This window comes from Anomaloglossus baeobatrachus, chromosome 9 (genome assembly GCF_048569485.1).
Source record: "Anomaloglossus baeobatrachus isolate aAnoBae1 chromosome 9, aAnoBae1.hap1, whole genome shotgun sequence".
NCBI lineage: Eukaryota > Metazoa > Chordata > Amphibia > Anura > Aromobatidae > Anomaloglossus > Anomaloglossus baeobatrachus.
In genome coordinates, this window is record NC_134361.1 from 221,279,443 (window position 1) to 221,299,973 (window position 20,531).

The window sequence follows — 20,531 nt, forward strand, 5'->3', positions numbered from 1 at the left end:
TTTTGACAATGAGGTGGGAAGAAGTCACCACTGAAGAGAGTCCTTGACCGTCTGAGAAAAGGAGACGTTCCTGTCTAGGGACGTCGACTTCCCATCGCTTTGGCGGAGAATGTCCCATTGAAGTGGACGCAGATGAAACTGCGCGAAAGGGACTGCCTCCATTGCTGCTACCATCTTCGGTAGGAAGTGCATGAGGCGTCTTAAGGGGTGTGACTGGCCTTGAAGGAGAGACTGCACCCCCGTCTGTAGTGAACGCTGTTTGTCCAGCGGAAGCTTCACTATCGCTGAGAGAGTATAGAACTCTATGCCAAGATATGTCAGTAATTGGGTCGGTGTCAGATTTAACTTTGAAAAGTTGATGATCCACCCGAAACTCTGGAGAGTCTCCAGCGCAACGTTCAGGCTGCGTTGGCATGCCTCTTGAGAGGGTGCGTTGACAAGTAGATCGTCCAAGTAAGTGATCACAGAGTGACCCTGAGAGTGCCGGACTGCTACCACTGCTGCCGTGACCTTGGTGAAAACCCGTGGGGCTGTCGCCAGACCTAAGGGCAGGTCTACGAACTGAAGTTGCTCGTTTTCATAACGAATCGCAGCAAAACGCTGGTGCTCTGGAGCAATTGGCACGTGGCGATAAGCATCCTGATGTCTCTTGATGCCAGGAATCTCCTTGAGACCTTGAGGCAATGACGGAGCGGAGGGATTCCATCCGGAACCGCCTGGTTTACACTGCTTTTTGAGCAGTTTTAGGTCTAGAACGGAACGGAAGAGCCGTCCTTTTTTGGCACCACAACCAGATTGGAGTAAAAACCGTGACCTTGTTCCTGAAGAGGAACAGGGATTATCACTCCTTCTGCCTGCAGAAGAGCATCGGCTCGGTCGAGAGGTGGGGAAGTTCTGAAGAATCGAGCCGGAGGACGAGAACAAAACTCTATCCTGTACACGTGAGAGAAAATGTCTCTCACCCACCGGTCTTTGACCTGTGGCAGCTAAATGCCGCCAAAGCGGGAGAGTCTGCCACCGACCGTGGATGCGGAGGGAGAGAGAGAGAGAGAGAGAGCTGAAAGTCATGAGGAAACCGCCTTGGTAGCGGTTCCTCCGGCTGCCTTCTGTGGGCGTGATTGAGCCCGCCAGGAGTCTGAGCCCCTCTGAGCCTTTTGAGTCCTTTTGGACTAGGAAAATTGGGACCAGCCCGAGCCTGGAAAGGACCGAAACGTCGACTGTCCTTCCTTGGGTCTTGTTTGATCTGGGCTGGTGTAAGGAAGAACCCTTACCCTTGGCCTGTTTAATGATTTCATCCAATCGCTCAGCCAACAGTCTGTCACCAGATAATGGCAAACTGGTTAAGCCCTTTTTGGAAGCAGGAGCTGCCTTCCATTCCCTTAACCCCAAGGGTCTGCGCAAAACCACGGAGTTGGCGTATGCCACCGGCGTACGGCCCGTAGAGTCCAGGACAGCATGAATAGCGTAAGTCGCAATGCGAGGTTAAGGACGCCACCTGCGGCACAGATGTACGTGTGACAGTGTCTATCTGCGCAAGACCAGCTGAAATAGCTTGGAGTGACCATACGGCTGCGAATGCCGGAGCAAACGACACGCCGATAGCTTCACAGACAGATTTCAACCAGAGGTCCATCTGTCTGTCAATGGCATCTTTAAGTGAAGTCCCGTCTTCCACTGCAACTATGGAGGATGTAGCGGTGGAGAAAAGCTTGTCTGGATAAGCGTAGTGTTTGTGGACTGCTCCTCTGAGTCAGAGAGGCCCAAAAGGTACTGAATTTACGCTTGGGATACCTGAAATGGAATTTCTCCTGCTGAAGCTGCCTCCTCCACTGGAGGGGCTGAGGGAGAAATATCCACCAGTGTATTGATGGGCGCTATGAGATCATTCACCATGGCGTCCCATTAGGAGCATCCAGAATGAAAGCGGTCTCAGGATCAGAAACCTGACCAGCTACCTTATCAAACAGAGAATCCCCTCGCTGAGACCCTGACCAGTGTGTGAAGTCGAGGGTCTCTCCCAGCGAGCTCGCATAGGCTGTCTGGGACTGTCGTCCGTGTCAGAGCCTTCAGTCTGGGATGTATGGGACCCCCTTGGAGCACGGATTAGTTCCAACTGAGGGAGACCGGGGAGCCTTGATTCAACAATGCCCTTGGTCTGAGTCACCACCCTGGACTGCAAAGTTGCTAGAATTTTGTTCATAGTCCAAGACATTTTATCAGCAAAAAAAACTGCAAACTCTGTCCTCTGGACAGTTTCACAGGTGGCCCTCTCTGGGCCACCACTAGCAGAGACTCTACCCATTAGGGGTTAGTGGAACCTGCCGGTACAACAGCCTCACGTGCGGTACAGACAGGAAAGCCTGTGCCTTGGCCCCCTTGCTCTATGCTGACGACATGCTGTTGTCTCCTAAGAGCTATCTAGGGGTATATCGCCAAGAAGCGACCGTACAGCCACAAGTCTCAGCCGCGCCGCAGCCTCCAGCGCGGCAGTTTCCCACAGATAAACTCACTCAGCTAAGCTGCAGTGAGTATAGTCCAAGCGCGCAGCGCTGTTGTCCTCGGCGCACTAACACGCCCAGCAATGCTGGCGTGTGTCTGTGTATGGTCTTGCAAATATAAGTACAAGGATAAAGTACACAAAAAAAAAACACTGTGGCAATAGTGGGGTCAGCACCAAGGTGCTGCTTACCGCCCGCATAAGCGGGTAAGTGGTCGCCAGAATCCCTTTGCTGGGTCTCCCAGAGCCTGTGTCCGTTCTCCAGCTTAGATTGCCTGCAGGAATGGCTGCCGGCGTCCTGTGAAGAGGGGCGGGCCGTGGGCGTGCCCCAGACAAGAGCGGGAAACTGGCGTCCCCCTGTGCCCAGTGAGAGGGCTGGAGTATGTAAATAAGACTCCAGCCCTCGGCGCTGACTATTGTACAGCGTCTCTCCCCTTCCCTGACTGACAGGGCTGGGGGCGGGAACGAAACGTAACTAGGCCGCAAAAGCCGGGGACTAGATTTATAAGCGCTGCCGTCGTAAAAGCGCGGCAGCGCGAAAGTCCCCGGCGCACCACAAGTCTCAGCCACGCCGCAGCTCCAGCAGCGGCTGGCGCGGTAGTTCCCGACACATAAACTCACTCAGCTAAGCTGCAGTGAGTAAAGCCCAAGCGCGCAGCGCTACTGTCCCCGCCGCACTAACACACCCAGCAACGCTGGAGTGTGTCTGTGCATAGACTGTACGGGGACACAGAGTACCTTAACGTTGCAGGGCCTGTCCCTGACGATACTCCGCTCCATTCCAGCAGGATCTCCGGGTCTGTGGATGGAGCCCGGCCTCAGAGCCTGGAGGCCGGTAAGATCCCACTTCACCAGAGCCCTTCAGGGGGATGGGGAAGGAAAACAGCATGTGGGCTCCAGCCTCCGTACCCGCAATGGGTACCTCAACCTTAACAAACACCGCCGACAAAAGTGGGGTGAGAAGGGAGCATGCTGGGGGCCCTAGTATGGGCCCTCTTTTCTTCCATCCGACATAGTCAGCAGCTGCTGCTGACTAAAAACAGTGGAGCTATGCGTGGATGTCTGACCTCCTTCGCACAAAGCATAAAACTGAAGCAGCCCGTGATCCCACGGGGGGTGTATAGCCAGAAGGGGAGGGGCCTTACACTTTTTAGTGTAATACTTTGTGTGGCCTCCGGAGGCAGTAGCTATACACCCAATCGTCTGGGTCTCCCAATGGAGCGCCGAAGAAACTGCAGGTGCCTGCGGAAAAGAAGTGACATGCACATTAATTCCACAGGTATAAAGAAGGGAATTTTGTTCACTTACCGTAAATTCCTTTTCTTCTAGCTCCAATTGGGAGACCCAGACAATTGGGTGTATAGGCTATGCCTCCGGAGGCCGCACAAAGTATTACACTAAAAGTGTAAAGCCCCTCCCCTGCTGCCTATACACCCCCCGTGCTCCCACGGGCTCCTCAGTTTTGGTGCAAAAGCAAGAAGGAGGAAAAAATTATAAACTGGTTTAAAGTAAATTCAATCCGAAGGAATATCGGAGAACTGAAACCATTCAACATGAACAACATGTGTACACAAAAAAACAGGGGCGGGTGCTGGGTCTCCCAATTAGAGCTAGAAGAAAAGGAATTTACGGTAAGTAAACAAAATTCCCTTCTTCTTTGTCGCTCCATTGGGAGACCCAGACAATTGGGACGTCCAAAAGCAATCCCTAGGTGGGTAAAATAATACCTCGTAATGGAGCCGTAAAACGGCCCCTTCCTACAGGTGGGCAACCGCCGCCTGAAGGACTCGTCTACCTAGGCTGGCATCCGCCGAAGCATAGGTATGAACCTGATAGTGTTTCGTGAAAGTGTGCAGGCTCGACCAGGTAGCCGCCTGACACACCTGCTGAGCCGTAGCCTGGTGCCTCAAAGCCCAGGACGCGCCCACGGCTCTGGTAGAATGGGCCTTCAGCCCTGCGGGAACCGGAAGCCCAGCAGAACGGTAAGCTTCGAGAATTGGCTCCTTGATCCACCGAGCCAGGGTTGATTTGGAAGCCTGTGACCCTTTATGCTGGCCAGCGACAAGGACAAAGAGTGCATCCGAGCGGCGCAGGGGCGCCGTACGAGAAATGTAGAGTCTGAGTGCTCTCACCAGATCTAACAAGTGCAAATCCTTTTCACATTGGTGAACTGGATGAGGACAAAAAGAAGGTAAGGAGATATCCTGATTGAGATGAAAGGGGGATACCACCTTGTGGAGAAATTCCGGAACCGGACGCAGAACCACCTTGTCCTGGTGAAACACCAGGAAAGGGGCTTTGCACGACAACGCTGCTAGCTCAGACACTCTCCGAAGAGAGGTGACTGCTACTAGGAAGACCACTTTCTGCGAAAGGCGTGAGAGAGAAATATCCCTCATTGGCTCGAATGGTGGTTTCTGAAGAGCCACCAGCACCCTGTTCAGATCCCAGGGTTCTAACGGCCGCTTGTAAGGAGGAACGATGTGACAAACCCCCTGCAGGAACGTGCGTACCTGTGGAAGTCTGGCTAGGCGCTTCTGGAAAAACACAGAGAGCGCTGAGACTTGTCCCTTAAGGGAGCCGAGCGACAAACCCTTTTCAAGTCCAGATTGAAGGAAGGACAGAAAAGTGGGCAAGGCAAAAGGCCAGGGAGAAAAACCCTGAGCAGAGCACCATGACAGGAAAATTTTCCACGTCCTGTGGTAGATCTTGGCGGACGTTGGTTTCCTAGCCTGTCTCATAGTGGCAATGACCTCTTGAGATAATCCTGAAGACGCTAGGATCCAGGACTCAATGGCCACACAGTCAGGTTGAGGGCCGCAGAATTCAGATGGAAAAACGGCCCTTGAGACAGCAAGTCTGGTCGGTCTGGTAGTGCCCACGGTTGGCCGACCGTGAGATGCCACAGATCCGGGTACCACGACCTCCTCGGCCAGTCTGGAGCGACGAGGATGACGCGGCGGCAGTCGGCCCTGATCTTGCGTAACACTCTGGGCAACAGTGCCAGCGGAGGAAACACATAAGGGAGCTGAAACTGCGACCAATCCTGAACTAAGGCGTCTGCCGCCAGAGCTCTGGGATCTTGAGACCGTGCCATGAACGTCGGTACCTTGTTGTTGTGCCGGGACGCCATGAGGTCGACGTCCGGCACCCCCCAGCGGCAACAGATCTCCTGAAACACGTCCGGGTGAAGGGACCATTCCCCTGCGTCCATGCCCTGGCGTCTGAGATAATCTGCTTCCCAGTTTTCCACGCCCGGGATGTGAACTGCAGAGATGGTGGAGGCCGTGGCTTCCACCCACATCAAGATCCGCCGGACTTCCTGGAAAGCTTGCCGACTGCGTGTGCCGCCTTGGTGGTTGATGTATGCCACCGCTGTGGAATTGTCCGATTGAATTCGGATCTGCTTGCCTTCCAGCCACTGCTGGAACGCTTTCAGGGCAAGGTACACTGCCCGTATTTCCAGAACATTGATCTGAAGTGAGGACTCTTGCTGGGTCCACGTACCCTGAGCCCTGTGGTGGAGAAAAACCGCTCCCCACCCTGACAGACTCGCGTCCGTCGTGACCACCTCCCAGGATGGGGGTAGGAAGGATTTCCCCTTCGATAATGAAGTGGGAAGAAGCCACCACCGAAGGGAAGCTTTTGTCGCCTGAGAGAGAGAGACGTTCCTGTCGAGGGACGTCGGCTTCCTGTCCCATTTGCGAAGGATGTCCCATTGAAGAGGACGCAGGTGAAACTGCGCGAAAGGGACTGCCTCCATTGCTGCCACCATCTTCCCCAGGAAGTGCATGAGGCGCCTCAAGGGGTGTGCCTGACCTTGAAGGAGAGATTGTACCCCCTTCTGTAGCGACTGCTGCTTGATCAGCGGAAGCTTCACTATCGCTGAGAGGGTATGAAACTCCATGCCAAGATATGTCAGCGATTGGGCCGGTGTCAGATTTGACTTTGGAAAATTGATGATCCACCCGAAACTCTGGAGAGTCTCCAGAGTAGCGTCGAGGCTGTGTTGGCATGCCTCTTGAGAGGGTGCCTTGATCAGGAGATCGTCCAAGTAAGGGATCACCGAGTGACCCTGAGAGTGGAGGACCGCTACTACAGTAGCCATAACCTTGGTGAAAACCCGTGGGGCTGTTGCCAGGCCGAACGGCAGTGCCACGAACTGTAGGTGTTCGTCTCCTATGGCGAAGCACAAGAAGCGCTGGTGCTCTGGAGCAATCGGTACGTGGAGATAAGCATCTTTGATATCGATCGATGCAAGGAAATCTCCCTGGGACATTGAGGCGATGACGGAGCGGAGGGATTCCATCCGGAACCGCCTGGTCTTTACGTGTTTGTTGAGCAGTTTCAGGTCCAGGACAGGACGGAAAGACCCGTCCTTCTTTGGGACCACAAACAGGTTGGAGTAACAACCGTGACCCTGTTGCTGAAGAGGAACAGGGACCACCACTCCTTCTGCCTTCAGAGTGCCCAGCGCCTGCAGAAGAGCCTCGGCTCGCTCGGGAGGCGGGGATGACCTGAAGAATCGAGTCGGGGGACGAGAGGTGAACTCTATCTTGTAACCGTGAGACAGAATGTCTCTCACCCAATGGTCTTTTACCCGTGGCAGCCAGGTGTCGCAAAAGCGGGAGAGCCTGCCACCGACCGAAGATGCGGAGTGGGGAGGCCGAAAGTCATGAGGAAGCCGCTTTGGTAGCGGCACCTCCTGTGGTCGTCTTTTTAGGACGTGACTTAGACCGCCATGAATCAGAGTTCCTTTGATCTTTCTGAGGCCTTTTGGACGAGGAGAATTGGGACCTGCCCGCGCCCCGAAAGGACCGAAACCTCGACTGCCCCCTCCTCTGTTGGGGTATGTTCGGTTTGGGCTGGGGTAAGGATGTATCCTTTCCCTTGGATTGTTTGATGATTTCATCCAAACGCTCGCCAAACAATCGGTCGCCAGAAATTGGCAAACTAGTTAAGCGCTTTTTGGAAGCAGAATCTGCCTTCCATTCCCGTAGCCACAAGGCCCTGCGGAGTACCACCGAATTGGCGGATGCAACCGCCGTACGGCTCGCAGAGTCCAGGACAGCATTAATAGCGTAAGACGCCATTGCTGACGTCTGAGCGGTTATGGACGCCACCTGCGGCGCGGAAGTGCGTGTGGCTGCGTCAATTTGCGCTTGACCTGCTGATATAGCTTGTAGCGCCCATACGGCTGCGAATGCTGGGGCAAAAGAAGCGCCGATAGCTTCATAGATGGATTTCAACCAGAGCTCCATCTGTCTGTCAGTGGCATCTTTGAGTGAAGCCCCATCTTCAACTGCAAGTATGGATCTAGCCGCCAGTCTGGAGATTGGAGGATCCACCTTGGGACACTGAGTCCAACCCTTGACCACGTCAGGGGGAAAGGGATAACGTGTATCCTTAAGGCGCTTAGAAAAACGCTTATCTGGACAAGCATGGTGATTCTGGACTGCCTCTCTGAAATCAGAGTGGTCCAGAAACATACTCGTTGTACGCTTGGGAAACCTGAAACGGAATTTCTCCTGCTGAGAAGCTGACTCCTCCACCGGAGGAGCTGAGGGAGAAATATCCAACATTTTATTGATGGACGCAATAAGATCGTTCACTATTGCGTCCCCGTCAGGAGTATCAAGATTGAGAGCGGCCTCAGGATCAGAATCCTGATCAGCTACCTCCGCGTCATCAACCAGAGATTCCCCCATCTGAGACCCTGCACAATATGATGATGTCGAGGGAATTGCCAAGCGAGCTCGCTTAGTCGGTCTGGGACTGGGGTCTGTGTCAGAGCCCTCAGCCAGGTTTCTATGATAATCCCCGGGGGGACATTGTTGGTCCAACTGAGGGGGGCCAGGGAACAATGATTCAACAGAGTCCCTGTGCTGAGATACCGGTCTGGACTGCAAGGCTTCTAGTATCTTAGCCATAGTCTCAGAGAGTTTATCCTTAAAGACTGCAAACTCCGTCCCTGTCACCTGGACAGTGTCAGCAGGTGGAGCCCCCTGGGCCCCCCCTAGCAGAGGCTCCGGCTGAGTAAGTGCAGCAGGGGCCGAGCAGTGCACACAGTGAGGGTCAGTGGAACCTGCCGGTAGCAGCGTCGTACATGCGGCGCAGGCAGCATAGTAAGCCTGTGTTTTGGCACCCCTGCCTTTTGTGGGCGCCATGCTATGTCTTCCCTGAGTAACACAATAGGGAATATAGCCAGAAAGCAACTGTGCACTATACAGTGTAAAATATCATAAACATATAATTACACTTCTGCACACTGGGGCTAGCACCACAGGTGCTGCTTACCACCCGATTAAAACGGTTGTGAGGCCACCATAATCCCTGCCTGGGTCTCCCAGAATTTGTCCCCCTCTGCAGCGTCCGAGGAGCTGACAGGAATGGCTGCCAGCGTCCTGAGGAGATGAGGGAGCTGTCGGCGTGACCCAGAAAGTGCGGGAACTGGTGCCTCACTGTGCACAGTGAGGGGGGTGGAGTATGCAAAGCATGCTCCAGCCCTCACTGCTGCATGTCTGTACAGCGTCCCGCCCTACCCCTGCCTGTCAGGGCTGTGGGCGGGAGGAGGAAACACTAGGCCGTACAAGCCGGGGACTCAAGTAATAAGCGCGGCTGCCATAAAAGCGCGGCCGCGAGGAAGTCCCCGGCGCACTACAAGTCCCAGCCGCGCCGCAGTGTTAAAACATGGCGGCGGCGGTAGTGCGGTAGTCCCCCTACATAAACACACTCAGCGACGCTGAGTGTGTAATGGCACATTAACCCGGTCAGCGCCGCGGTCCCCGGTGCACTAGCACACCCAGCAATGCAGGAGTGTTGCTGTGCGCGGTCCCCACAGGGACACAGAGTACCTCCAAGTAGCAGGGCCATGTCCCTGAACGATACCCGGCTCCTATCCAGCAGGCTCCACAGGAGTTGTGGATGAAGCACGGTCTCAGTGCCTGGAGACCGATAGGATCCCACTTCACCCAGAGCCCTAAGGGGGATGGGGAAGGAAAAACAGCATGTGGGCTCCAGCCTCCGTACCCGCAATGGATACCTCAACCTTAACCACACCGCCGACAAGAGTGGGGTGAGAAGGGAGCATGCTGGGGGCCCTATATGGGCCCACTTTTCTTCCATCCGACATAGTCAGCAGCTGCTGCTGACTAATCTGTGGAGCTGTGCTGTGCATGTCTGCCTCCTTCGCACAAAGCAAAAAACTGAGGAGCCCGTGGGAGCACGGGGAGTGTATAGGCAGAAGGGGAGGGGCTTTACACTTTTAGTGTAATACTTTGTGCGGCCTCCGGAGGCATAGCCTATACACCTAATTGTCTGGGTCTCCCAATGGAGCGACAAAGAAAAAACGCATTTTTTTTTAAACCCATAGGTTTTGCTGGGGAATGACTGTAGCAATGTTAAAAACATTTTCTGCAGCAAATCTGTGGTAAAGAAGGGAATTTTGTTACTTACCGTAAATTCCTTTTCTTCTAGCTCCTATTGGGAGACCCAGACGATTGGGGTGTATAGCACTGCCTCCGGAGGCCACACAAAGCAATTACACTAAAAAGTGTAAGGCCCCTCCCCTTCTGGCTATACACCCCCAGTGGGATCACTGGCTCACCAGTTTTAGTGCAAAAGCAAGAAGGAGGAAAGCCAATAACTGGTTTAAACAAATTCACTCCGAAGTAACCTCGGAGAACTGAAAACCATTCAACATGAACAACATGTGTACCCGAAAAACAACCAAAAATCCCGAAGGACAACAGGGCGGGTGCTGGGTCTCCCAATAGGAGCTAGAAGAAAAGGAATTTACGGTAAGTAACAAAATTCCCTTCTTCTTCGGCGCTCCATTGGGAGACCCAGACGATTGGGACGTCCAAAAGCTGTCCCTGGGTGGGTAAAGAAATACCTCATGTTAGAGCTGCAAAGACAGCCCTCCCCTACGGGGAGGCAACTGCCGCCTGCAGGACTCTTCTACCTAGGCTGGCGTCCGCCGAAGCATAGGTATGCACCTGATAATGTTTGGTGAAAGTGTGCAGACTCGACCAGGTAGCTGCCTGGCACACCTGTTGAGCCGTAGCCTGGTGACGCAATGCCCAGGACGCACCCACGGCTCTGGTAGAATGGGCCTTCAGCCCTGATGGAACCGGAAGCCCAGCAGAACGGTAGGCCTCAAGAATTGGTTCTTTGATCCATCGAGCCAGGGTGGCCTTAGAAGCCTGCGACCCCTTGCGCTTACCAGCGACAAGGACAAAGAGTGCATCAGAGCGGCGCAGGGGCGCCGTGCGGGAAATGTAGATTCTGAGTGCTCTCACCAGATCTAACAAATGTAAATCCTTTTCATACCGGTGAACCGGATGAGGACAAAAGGAAGGTAAGGAGATATCCTGATTAATATGAAACGAGGATACTACCTTAGGGAGAAACTCCTGAATGGGGCGCAGCACTACCTTGTCCTGGTGGACCACCAGGAAGGGAGCCTTGGATGACAGCGCTGCTAGCTCAGACACTCTCCGAAGAGACGTGATCGCTACCAGAAAGGCCACTTTCTGTGATAGTCGAGAGAGTGAAACATCCGTCAGAGACTCGAAAGGCGGCTTCTGGAGAGCAACTAGTACCCTGTTCAGATCCCATGGATCTAACGGCCGTTCGTACGGGGGGACAATATGACAAACCCCCTGCAGGAACGTGCGTACCTGCGGACGTCGTGCTAGACGCTTCTGAAAAAACACCAATAGCGCCGAGACTTGCCCTTTAAGGGAGCCGAGCGACAAGCCCTTTTCCAACCCAGATTGCAGGAAGGAAAGAAAAGTAGGCAATGCCAATGGCCAGGGGGACACTCCTTGTACAGAGCACCAGTAAAAGAAAATCTTCCACTTCCGTGGTAGATCTTAGCAGACGTGGGCTTCATAGCCTGTCTCATGGTGGCAACGACCCCTTGGGATAATCCTGAGGACACTAGGATCTAGGACGCAATGGCCACACAGTAGGTTCAGGGCCGTAGAATTCAGATGGAAAAACGGCCCTTGGGACAGTAAGTCTGGCCGGTCTGGTAGTGCCCACGGTTGACCGACCGTGAGATGCCTGTCGCCAGAGCTCTTTGATCGTCATGAAAACCGGGACCTTGCTGTTGTGCCGATTCGTGAAACCCGTCCGGGTGCAGAGACCATTCTCCTGCGTCCACGCCCTGGTGACTGAGGAAGTCTGCTTCCCAGTTTTCTACGCCCGGGATGTGAACTGCGGATATGGTGTATGCTCTGTCTTCCACCCCTAGCAGAATCCGGCGGACTTCCTGGGAGGCTCGCCGACTGCGTAGTCCGCCTTGGTGGTTGATGTATGCCACCGCTGTGGATTGTCCGACTGAATTCGGATCTGTTTGCCTTCCAGCCACTGCAGGAAGTCTTGCAGGGCAATATACACTGCCCAGAGCTCCAGACAATTGATCTGAAGAGTGGACTCCTCTGAAGAGAGTCCTTGATCGTCTGAGAAAGGGGGACGTTCCTGTGTAGGGACATCGACTTCCCCTCCCATTAGCGAAGAATGTTCTATTGAAGTGGACGCAGATGAAACTGCGTGAAAGGGACTGCCTCTGGATGAGGTGTCTCCTTGAAGGAGAGACTGCACCCCCGTCTGTAGTGACCGCTGTTTGTCCAGTGGAAGCTTCACCATCGCTGAGAGAGTGTGAAACCCCAAGCTAAGATATGCCAGCGATTGGGTTTAACTTTGAAAAGTTGAGGACCCACCCGAAACTCTGGGAAGTCTCCAGCGCCATGTTCAGGCTGTGTTGGCATGCCTCTTAAAAGAGTGCCTTGACAAGTAGATGGTCTAAGTAAGGGATCACAGGGTGACCCTGAGAGTGCGGGAGTGGTCCCACTGCTGCCATGAACTTGGTGAAAACCCGTGGGGCTGTCGCCAGACCGAAGGGTAGGGCTACGAACTGAAGATGCTCGTCTTCAATAACGAATCGTAGCAAACGCCGGTGCTCTGGAGCAATCGGCACGTGGAGATAAGCATCCTGATGTCTATTGATGCTAGGAAATCTCCTTGAGACATTGAGGCAATGACGGAGCGGAGGGATTCCATCCGGAACCGCCTGGTTTTCACGTGCTTGTTGAGCAGTTTAAGGTCCAGAACGGAACGGAAGGAGTCGTCCTATTTTGTCACCCCGACCAGATCGGAGTAAAAAGTGTCTCTTGTTCCTGAGGAGGAACCGGGATTACGACTCCTACTGCCTGCAGAAGAGCCTCGGCTCGGCCGGTGAGGAAGTTTTTGCGACAAACTGTCTCTCACCCACCGGCCATTGACCTGTGGCAGTTAAATGTCGCTAAAGCGGGGGAGTCTGCCACCGACCGCGGACGCGGAGAGAGAGGGCTGAAAGTCATGAGGAAACCGCCTTGGTAGCGGTTCCTCTGGCTGCCTTCTCCGGGCGTGATTGAGCCCGCCAGGAACCTGCGCCCCTCTGAGCCTTTTGAGTCCTGTTGGACGAGGGCAATTGGGACGTGCCCGAGCCTGGGAAGGACCGAAACCTCGACTGTCCCTTCTCCTGATGGGTCTTGTTTGATAGCTGGGGTAAGGAAGAATCCGTACCCTTGGACAGTTGAATGATTTAATCCAACCGCTCACGAAACAGTCTGTCACCAGATAAAGGCAATCTGGTTAAGCACTTTTGTGGAAGCAGCATCTGCTCCAATCCCTTAACACTAGGAGCGTAACAACACGGAGTTGGCGGACGCCACTGACGTACGGCTCGTAGAGTCCAGGACAGCATAAACAGCTTGAGTCGCAATGCCGACATTGCGAGGTGAAGGACGCTACTGCGGCCAAGATGTACATGTGACCGCGTCCCTCTGCGCAATACTAGCTGAAACAGCTTGGAGTGCCTCTATGGCTGCGAATGCCGGGGCAACCGACCCGCCGATAGCTTCATAGACAGATTGCAACCAGAGGGCTATCTGTCTGTCAATGGCATCTTTAAGTGAAGTCCCATCTTCCACTGCAACTATAGATCTAGCCGCAAGCCTGGAGATTGGGGGATCCACCCTTGGAGCGCTTGAGCACGTCAGGGGGGAAGAGACAACGCGTATCCTCAATACGGTTGGAGAAACGCTTATCGGGATAAGCGTGGTGTTCCTGGACTGCTTCTCTGGAGTCAGAGTGACCAGAAAAGTACTCAATATACGCTTGAGATACCGAAATAGGGATTTCTTCTGCTGTGAAGCTGACCCCTCCACTGGAGGAGTTGAGGGAGAAATACCCAACCTTCCATTGATGGACGCTATAAGATTATTCACTATAGCGTCACCATCCGGTGTATCCGGATTGAGAGCGGTCTCAGGATCAGAGTCCTGAACAGCTACGTCTGCATCATCATACAGAGAGTACTGTGATGAAGTCGAGGGCCGTTCTTAGGGAGCTCGCTTAGGCCGTCTGGGACTGTCGTCCGTGTCAGAGCATGCACTCTGGGATGCATGGGACCCTCCTGGAGCCATGATTTGTTTCGAAATCAGGGTGGCCAGGGGCATTGAATCAACATTGCCCAAGGTCTGTCTGGACTGCAAAGTCTGTAAGATGTTAGTCATAGTCACAGACAATATATCAGCGGAAACTGCAACTCCGTCCCTGTCCCTGGACAGGGATCACAGGTGGTTCTTTTGGCCACCTGTAGCAGAGACCCCGTTGAGTAATTGCACACACTGGGGGTCCTGGAACAGTATCGCATGCAGTACAAGCAGCATAGAAAGCCTGTGCCTTGGCACCCATGCTTTTTTTTTTTTTTTTTGCTGTTGCTGTCTAGCCATCTAGGAGCATTAGCCAAGAATAGCGACCGTACAGTGCAATGTATAGCATACAAGCATGAAGTACAATAAACACTTCAGCACATGCAGTACAAGGAGCATAGAAAGCCTGTGCCTTGGCACCTTTGCTTTTCTGCTGCCGTTGTCTAGTTATTCAGGAGCATTAGCCAAGAAAAGCGACATACAGTGAATGTATAGCATACAAGCATGAAAATAACCACTGCAGCACATGCAATCCAAGCAGCATTGAAAGCTTGTGCCTTAGCACCCTTGCTTTTCTGCTGCTGTTGTCTAGTCATCAAGGAGCATTAGCCAAGAATAGCGACATGCAGTGAATGTACAAGCATGAAAATAAACTCTGCAGTACATGCAATCCAAGCAGCATTGAAAGCTTGTGCCTTAGCACCATTGCTGTTTGCTGCCGCTGTCTAGCCATGTAGGCGGGTAGACAGCCAAGAATAGCCCTTACAGTGCAATGTAAAGCATACAAGCATAAAGGACACATGACACTGCAGCACATGCAAGACAAGCAGCATATAGAGTCTGTGCTTTAGCACCCCTGATCTTTTGCTGCTGTTTCTAGGTCTGCATCCTGAATAGCGACCGTACAAAAGTACAACAGGACACTTCGGCATTAGTGGGTCAGCACTTTAGTTGCCGCTTACCGCCCGCACAAAAGCGGGTGTGTGGCGCCGGAATCCTGTGCTGGTAGCTCAGCGCTTGTCTCCGTTTTCCCGCTCTGCGTGCCGGAATGGCTGCCGGCGTCCAGAGGAGAGGGGCGGGCCGAGGGCGTGCCCGAGACAAGAACGGGAACCCGGCGCCCACTGTGTCTAGTGAAGGGGGCTGGAGAATGCAAATAAGGCTCCAGCCCTCGGCGCTGCTATAGAACAGCGTCTCTCCCTTTCCCTGAGTGACAGGGTGGGGGCGGGAACGAAGCGGCGCTAGGCCGCAAAAGCCGGGGACTAAAGTTAGAAGCGCCGCCGCCGTAAAAGCGCGGTCGGCGCGTCCCCGGCGCACTACAAGTCGCAGCTGCGCCGCCGCTCCAGGGGCGGTCGGCGCGGCGGTCCCCACACGTAAAGTCCCCCAGTAATCTGCAGGGACTATAAGCCCAGCGCACAGCGCTACAGTCCCCGGCGCACTAGCACACCCAGCAAGCCTGGAGTGTGCGTGGCCTGCCATACGGGGACACAGAGTACCTGAAAGTTGCAGGGCCTTGTCCCTGAACGGCACTCCCGCTCCACATCCAGCAGGTTCTATGGGTCTGTGGATGGAGCCCGGCCTCAGGGCTTGGTGGCCGGAAAGATCCCACTTCCTCAGAGCCCCTCAGGGGGATGGGGAAGGAAAACAGCATGTGGGCTCCAGCCTCCGTACCAGCAATAGGTACCTCAACCTTACAAACCGCAAGTGGGGTGAGAAGGGAGCATGCTGGGGGCCCTAGTATGGGCCCTCTTTTCTTCCATCCGACATAGTCAGCAGCTACTGCTGACTAAACAGTGGAGCTTATGCATGGATGTGTGCCTCCTTCGCACAAAGCTTGAAAACTGGTGAGCCAGTGATCCCACTGGGGGTGTATAGCCAGAAGGGGAGGGGCCTTACACTTTTTAGTGTAATTGCTTTGTGTGGCCTCCGGAGGCAGTGCTATACACCCCAATCGTCTGGGTCTCCCAATGGAGCGCCGAAGAAAGCCGCAGCGTGTGCACAGGGCCTTAAAAAGCAGCAAATAGTTTGATGAATTTGTCGCAAACCACTGTCACTAAGGGAAGAGTCGGACGGGGATGGCAGGCTTGGACTGGCCGGCGGCTCTCCCCACCCGAGCACAACGGCCTCATGCTCCTCTATGCAGCAGTCACTCTTTGGTGGGGAGAGCCGCCGGCCAGTCCAAGCATTGCAATCCCCGTCCGAGTTATAAGATCGTCCGACTCTTCACAGATTAAAGCTTTGTGCCCACGGGACTCTGTACCAGTTGATTTTGCTGCTGAAAACCTGCGGATTTATCTCGATTTTCTAGATAAATCCGGAGGTTTTAGCAAGTACAGACACTCCCCATGTTATCCTATGGGACATGGGGAGTGCTGTGTCCATGCTGCGGTATGTGCGGCTGCAGAATATGCTGCAGATGTCCTGCAGCCGCACGTAACTACATGTCAATTATTCCTGCGGACGTTCCGCCTCTCCACTATGGAGACTTCCGTGGGTAAGTCACATGAATGTCCGCAGGTTTCCCGCAGATATTTCGTTGGAATCCCGTAGGTATGGATAGCTGCGGATTCCGGGGATCAGCTGCGGGAAACCTGCGGATATATCCGCGAGTACAGTGTCCCGGGGCCACATAGTCTAAGACGTTTTCATGTAGAAACCCCTGTGAAATGCTGTGATGTATCAGGGCCCCAGTGTCAGCGCTCCGTACTTATCACCGGCTGTTACTCTTTGCAGTGTACATGATAAAGCTGGGCACCCTGGAGAATGAGGGCACGGCAGAGGTGGAGTGGCGCTGGCATCCATACACCAACACCGCTAAGAAGAGGAAATATCTCACCAATGAATAGTATTTGTGTGTTACCTGTAAATAAAGATCTTTATATAAGGACGGGACGTGGAGAATCTCTTCAATGTAACTTATTTTAATGAGTGTAAACTGTTAACTACAGAGAACAAGTTACAGAATAACCACTAATAACTGCTAATAACTCCTAATAACTGCTAATAACCCCTAATAACTGCTAATAACCCCTAATAACTGCTAATAACCACTAATAACTGCTAATAACCCCTAATAACTGCTAATAACCCCTAATAACTGCTAATAACCCCTAATAACTGCTAATAACCCCTAATAACTGCTAATAACCCCTAATAACTGCTAATAACCACTAATAACTGCTAATAACCCCTAATAACTGCTAATAACCCCTAATAACTGCTAATAACCCCTAATAACTGCTAATAACCACTAATAACTGCTAATAACCCCTAATAACTGCTAATAACCCCTAATAACTGCTAATAACCCCTAATAACTGCTAATAACCCCTAATAACTGCTAATAACCCCTAATAACTGCTAATAACCACTAATAACTGCTAATAACCCCTAATAACTGCTAATAACCCCTAATAACTGCTAATAACCCCTAATAACTGCTAATAACTGCTAATAACCACTAATAACTGCTAATAACCACTAATAACTGCTAATAACCACTAATACCTCTCCTATCCCATCGGCTGCTCCTTCCTCAGTACTCCTCTCCCTCTTCAGCCTCCGCGTCTACAGAGTCTATTCCCACTTCTTCGTAGTCCTTTTCCAGCGCGGCCAGATCTTCTCGGGCCTCGGAGAACTCTCCTTCCTCCATTCCCTCTCCCACGTACCAGTGCACGAAGGCTCGCTTGGCGTACATCAGATCGAACTTGTGGTCCAGCCGGGCCCAGGCCTCTGCGATGGCCGTAGTGTTGCTCAGCATGCACACAGCGCGCTGCACTTTGGCCAGGTCTCCCCCGGGCACCACTGTTGGGGGCTGGTAGTTGATTCCGACCTGAGGGGAGAGGTAATAAGCGGTAAGCTCTGACAGCCGGCTTCTATGCAGCGTAAGGAGACTCCCAACTCCCATTTGGCTGATTCTTAATTCATTTAGGCTAAGTTCACACTTCCGTTGTTTTGCTTCAGTCACAATCCATCGCCTTGAGGAATTACGGTTTCCTGCAAAATATTTTGCAGGAATCCAGTTTTTCCCCATAGACTTCTATTAGCGACAGATTGTGACTGATGATGCTGCGTTGCATCCGCTGCGTGACGGTCAGTTGTTTTTTGACTGACCGCCGGGCGGGAGCAACGCAGCATGTAACGGTTTGATCCGTAGGATTTCGTGCGCATGCGCTCTCTGGCTCCCTGCACCCGTAACCAGGATACACATAGGGTTACTAACCAATGCGCTTTGGTTAGTTACCCGATATTTACACTGGTTACGTGTGCAGGGAGCCAGCGCTGAGCGGTGTATGCTGGTAACCAAGATAAATATCGGGTAACCAAGCAAAAAGTGCTTTGCTTTTAACTGATATTTACCCTGGCCCTCGCCCTCCCCAGCCTGAGAATATCGGGCCGCCGCTGTGTGCTTACCCGGCTGGACGGTAAAAATACGGCGGAGCACACGCTTTTTTTTTTAATATGTACATTGGATTTCTATGTGTCTGTGCATTATATATGTATACTTCCTACACCACTGAAAATGGAGGAACTTCCTCTTCCTCTTCTAGTCACATCACGTCCTTGCAAAACACAGGGCAGTGATGTACACTATGTCCCGAAAAACGTGAAACAACGCGGGAATAACGCAGGAAAACGCAATGAAACGCACATGATTTGCTACCTGCGCTATTCCTGCGCTATTTCATGATTACATTGCAGTCAATGGAGTGAATAACGCAGCTACCTGCAGAAAAGAAGTGACTGCTCATTCTTTTTCTTAAGAAAATTATTTCGGTAGATTTTCTTAAGAAAAAACGCAGTGTGCGCACAGCTATTTTTTTTTTCCCCATAGGTTTTGCTGAGGAATGTCTGCAGAAAGGCACAACCATTTTCTCAAGAAATTTCTGCAGCAAAAACGCACAAAAAGAAGGGAATTTTGTTTACTTATCGTAAATTCCTTTTCTTCTAGCTCCTATTGGGAGACCCAGACAATTGGGTGTATAGCTTCTGCCTCCGGAGGCCACACAAAGTATTACACTTTAAAAAGTGATACCCCTCCCCTCTGCCTATACACCCTCCCGTGCATCACGGGCTCCTCAGTTTTGGTGCAAAAGCAGGAAGGAGAAGACTTATGAATTGGTATAGGGTAAATTCAATCCGAAGGATGTTCGGAGAACTGAAAACCATAAACCAAAAGAACAATTTAACATGAACAACATGTGTACACAAAAGAACAAACAGCCCGAAGGGAACAGGGGCGGGTGCTGGGTCTCCCAATAGGAGCTAGAAGAAAAGGAATTTACGGTAAGTAAACAAAATTCCCTTCTTCTTTGTCGCTCCATTGGGAGACCCAGACAATTGGGACGTCCAAAAGCAGTCCCTGGGTGGGTAAAAGAATACCTCGATAGAAAGAGCTGAAAACGACCCCCTCTTACAGGTGGGCAATCGCCGCCTGAAGGACTCGTCTACCTAGGCTGGCATCCGCCGAAGCATAGGTATGCACCTGATAGTGTTTCGTGAAAGTGTGCAGGCTCGACCAGGTAGCCGCCTGACACACCTGCTGAGCCGTAGCCTGGTGCCTCAAAGCCCAGGACGCGCCCACGGCTCTGGTAGAATGGGCCTTCAGCCCTGAGGGAACCGGAAGCCCAGCCGAACGGTAAGCTTCGATAATTGGCTCCTTGATCCACCGAGCCAGGGTTGATTTGGAAGCCTGTGACCCTTTACGCTGGCCAGCGACAAGGACAAAGAGTGCATCCGAGCGGCGCAGGGGCGCCGTACGAGAAAAATAGAGTCTGACTGCTCTCACCAGATCTAACAAGTGCAAATCCTTTTCACATTGGTGAACTGGATGAGGACAAAAAGAAGGTAAGGAGATATCCTGATTGAGATGAAAGGGGGATACCACCTTAGGGAGAAATTCCGGAACCGGACGCAGAACCACCTTGTCCTGGTGAAAAACCAGGAAAGGGGCTTTGCACGACAGCGCTGCTAGCTCAGACACTCTCCGAAGTGAAGTGACTGCTACTAGAAAAACCACTTTCTGCGAAAGGCGTGAGAGAGAAATATCTCTCATTGGCTCGAATGGTGGTTTCTGAAGAACCATCAGCACCCTGTTCATATCCCAGGGTTCTAACGGACGCTTGTAAGGAGGGACGATGTGACAAACCCCCTGCAGGAACGTGCGGACCTGTGGAAGTCTGGCTAGGCGCTTCTGGAAAAACACAGAGAGCGCTGAGACTTGTCCCTTAAGGGAGCCGAGCGACAAACCCTTTTCCAGTCCAGATTGAAGGAAGGACAGAAAAGTGGGCAAGGCAAAAGGCCAGGGAGAAAAACCCTGAGCAGAGCACCACGACAGGAAAATTTTCGACGTCCTGTGGTAGATCTTGGCGGACGCTGGTTTCCTAGCCTGTCTCATAGTGGCAATGACGTCTTGAGATAACACTGAAGACGCTAGGATCCAGGACTCAATGGCCACACAGTCAGGTTGAGGGCCGCAGAATTCAGATGGAAAAACGGCCCTTGAGATAGCAAGTCTGGTCGGTCTGGTAGTGCCCACGGTTGGCCGACCGTGA

At 52.7% G+C, this 20,531-nt stretch overlaps 2 protein-coding genes across 3 annotated transcripts in view; one reads left to right on the plus strand and one right to left on the minus strand.

Annotated features, from left to right (window-relative positions):
• LOC142251619 (vacuolar ATPase assembly protein VMA22-like) overlaps positions 1-20,531 on the plus strand; it is an 86,413-nt gene that overhangs the window by 40,398 nt on the left and 25,484 nt on the right. Inside the window, exon 4 of one of the 2 annotated variants that reach the window (XM_075324588.1) lies at positions 16,711-16,864. The exons of the other annotated variant lie outside the window; for it this stretch is intronic. Coding sequence (XP_075180703.1) covers positions 16,711-16,823 — 113 coding nt within the window. The 3' untranslated portion in view covers positions 16,824-16,864. Of the gene's footprint in view, positions 1-16,710; positions 16,865-20,531 lie in introns of those variants that run through there. 2 annotated transcript variants of the gene reach the window in all.
• LOC142251614 (tubulin alpha-3 chain-like) overlaps positions 17,393-20,531 on the minus strand; it is a 40,259-nt gene continuing 37,120 nt past the window's right edge. The window contains exon 5 of the mRNA XM_075324583.1: positions 17,393-17,809. Within this exon, the coding sequence (XP_075180698.1) occupies positions 17,513-17,809 (297 nt within the window). The 3' untranslated portion in view covers positions 17,393-17,512. The remainder of the gene's footprint in view (positions 17,810-20,531) is intronic.